Source organism: Limulus polyphemus, unplaced genomic scaffold, assembly GCF_000517525.1.
Source record: "Limulus polyphemus unplaced genomic scaffold, Limulus_polyphemus-2.1.2 Scaffold2145, whole genome shotgun sequence".
Taxonomy (NCBI): Eukaryota; Metazoa; Arthropoda; class Merostomata; order Xiphosura; family Limulidae; genus Limulus; species Limulus polyphemus.
Window position 1 is genome coordinate 169,189 of NW_013667755.1, and position 3,057 is coordinate 172,245.

At 39.0% G+C, this 3,057-nt stretch overlaps 1 protein-coding gene across 2 annotated transcripts in view; it reads right to left on the bottom strand.

The window, feature by feature from the left end:
* Window positions 1-3,057, bottom strand: part of LOC106466084 (myelin regulatory factor-like) — an 86,094-nt gene that overhangs the window by 66,541 nt on the left and 16,496 nt on the right. For both annotated transcript variants that reach the window (XM_022394039.1, XM_022394038.1), the window contains exon 2: window positions 1,609-1,854. In XM_022394039.1, the coding sequence (XP_022249747.1) occupies window positions 1,609-1,854 (246 nt within the window). The remainder of the gene's footprint in view (window positions 1-1,608; window positions 1,855-3,057) is intronic.

Here is a 3,057-nt window from a genome sequence, read left to right on the forward strand (position 1 = left end):
GCTGAAGCAAGTCTGGTGACCTCCACATCTGTAATAAACTATGAAGCTGAAGCAAGTCTGGTGACCTCCACATCTGTAATAAACTATGAAGCTGAAGTAAGTATTCTCGACCTTAAGTCCAAACTCATGAAGCTGTTTGGTTTTTGATAATATTAGCAGTTGATGTCCTGGATTCAACAGTGAGCCAATGCGCAGTGGATTCGGGAATATTAGACCACGTTTTGCAAATAGTGGCGTTGTGGAACTTTCACGACCTTATACATGTTGTTTAGTGCACATAACAGTTGTCTGATAGCGTTTCTACAGTTCTAACGATCTGTATTTCCATAGAAAATTATAGATGGAAGTACCCACAAAAATGTGAATTATCAAGTCTAGAGACGAAGTTTGGGCACTGACTTTTTAGGGCAGATGTCACGTGCAACGTGAGTCGATAGAGCTGTGCATTCGTACAACAGGACACGTGAAATGTTCACACGACTACTTGTTTGTTTGTGTGACTTTTAGCGCAATGTTACACGATGGACTACCTGCGCTCTATGCAGGAAATCGAACCCGGTTTTTATGTTGTAAGTTCGTAAACTTACCGCTAACTCACCGGGGGGCTCATACAACCAACGACATATCACGTTTTATAACTGGTTTAAGTATAGTTTTTTTCCATGGCGGACGAAATACTTGCTCTTTTGGATTTGGATTTTTAGCCGCGGCATAGTGGCTCAAAGAACGGCTCTGAGTTTTTCAGGTACAATCTAGTAGCTCATGGCTCTGCCACCTCTTGACCGATTTGAGATCTAATTACAGTTTTGGGCTCAGAGGTCAAACCTTTTCGATTGATGTATTTGACCACGTCCAAGATCTCATAGATTAATTTACTCTAATCTTACCTAAAATCATTTCAATTTGAGGGTAGGCTGGTAGAGATCCTGATAAGTAATAAGATCGAATCAGGTATGCGCGCGCCCCACGCCTGGTATTGTTAACACATAAAAATATAGCTAATAAGAAGGGGGGAAAAAAATATCATAGATGAATTTACTCTAATCCTGCCTGAAAGAATTCCAAGTGCCGCGGCTATTGAGGATTCCCTCTTGTTTTGTATTTAGTTTATATAGTTTGAGATAATATACAATTCTAATGATCGATTGTATTTAATTAGTGATCTTGATAGTTTTTGCCATATTTGTACACGTTTAACAACAAAACTTATTTATCATGTAAATACAGAATATATATATTTTCAATTCATAAACTCACGGCTATTCATATTAACATAACATTCAACCACACGGGTTCGAATCTCTGTCACACCAAACATGTTCGCCTTTTCAGCCGTGAGTGAGTTATAATGTGATGGTTAATCCCACTATTCGTTGGTAAAAAGAGCAGCCCAAGAGGTGGCGGTGGGTGGTAATGACTAGCTGCCTTCCCTCAAGTCTTTTACTGCTAAATTAGGGACGGATAGCGCAGATAGCCCTCGTGTAGCTTTGCGCGAATTTCAAACCAAACCTATGAGCCTTACTGTGGGAGAATACAAAAAGTTTTGTGAGTAATGAAATAACACAAACACATAAAACAGACGTAAAAGTTTAACTAAATGATGTTTACCGTTGTGGGAAAGAAGACACTGTACAGTTCACTCCCCGGATTGAGGATTCCGCTGCAGGGTTTACGGCAGCAAGGTTTACAGTGGGAAAATTGTAACAGTTGGAAACAATGTCGTCTACAGCCGGGACACTCTTGTGTATGTTTGCTGGTGCTGAGGACAAGACAGAAGAGCTAACGTCAACAGGAACCGTTAAATGAGCATCCAAATGCTTGGTGGCGCTGTTCACGAGAGCTTCATGAAAATAGCTGAAAAGTTAAAATAACATTTTACTCTCACATATAAATGTCTATGTAGATTTATTTTACTCTAAGATGTTGTCTAAAATTGTATATATACTTTCCACATTAACATAAATAATACACACACACACATATGTACTTTTTACACCCCCTCCAGTGGCTCAGTGGTAAGTCCGTAGGCTTATAATGTTAAAAACCGGGTTTCGATACAACAAACAAACTTTTTCAGGGTGTCACAAACACATGCACATATATATATATATATATTTAATGCTCTGATATATTAGTTAAAGTGCATCACACAGGTTGGATAAGGTATACAAAAAACAACCAAAAACACTTCGGCATTTATTTGGGGAAATCACAAACTTCATTATAAATACTATTACAGAGGTTTGGATACATTATAGTAAAAACACGTTTGGAGCCTTACCACATCGTTATAGCTTATGTCACCAATTCCAATCACTCTCTATCTGATGACTGTGCAATTTGACAATATATTTGGAGCATTTTCATTACAAAAGGCCCCATCGTAAGTCTGTCATGCTCAAAGCATACCACTCCACCTTGCAGACCCCCCATAAGTTATCTAGTGTACTAGGACTACGATTTTCCAGCTCTAGTTTCAACAGTCGGGTCACACTGAAATCCATAGTCCGGCAACTTGAGTGGTATGCCTTTCCTAGCATGAATACCCGTTTTATTCGTCAGCTGATTGGGGTATGTGATGATTGATGAGATATGTTGTGGATGTAATTTATGTTGCATTGGTTATGTTGAGTACTGTTGATTGGGCCACGTTGAGGGCTTTTGCTACTGATCTTTGTATTTATGGATTTTTAACTGTTACAAGACGCCACACTTTGTGTACCATGGTTTGGAATATGACTTGTTGCTGGTCTCTTTCTGGATGATCCTGGTGCCCCCGGTTGATCCACATTCTTTAGTTTTGAATATCATTACGTACAAAGTATATCTCCGTCTTTGAAAATTTAAATCTCCGATCTGAACACATCTTCATGATATCTGAGTGTACAACTATTTTGCGTCGGAAACGACTGTTACTTACTATTCCCGAAAGCAATCCATTAGTTTGTGTTGCATCATACTACCTACGTAACGCCAAGGCCAAAATGTAGTTCTGATAGAAGCCATTTCACCACAACTTTATACCATCTGTGGTTGTCACATGACTTGCTAATTTGC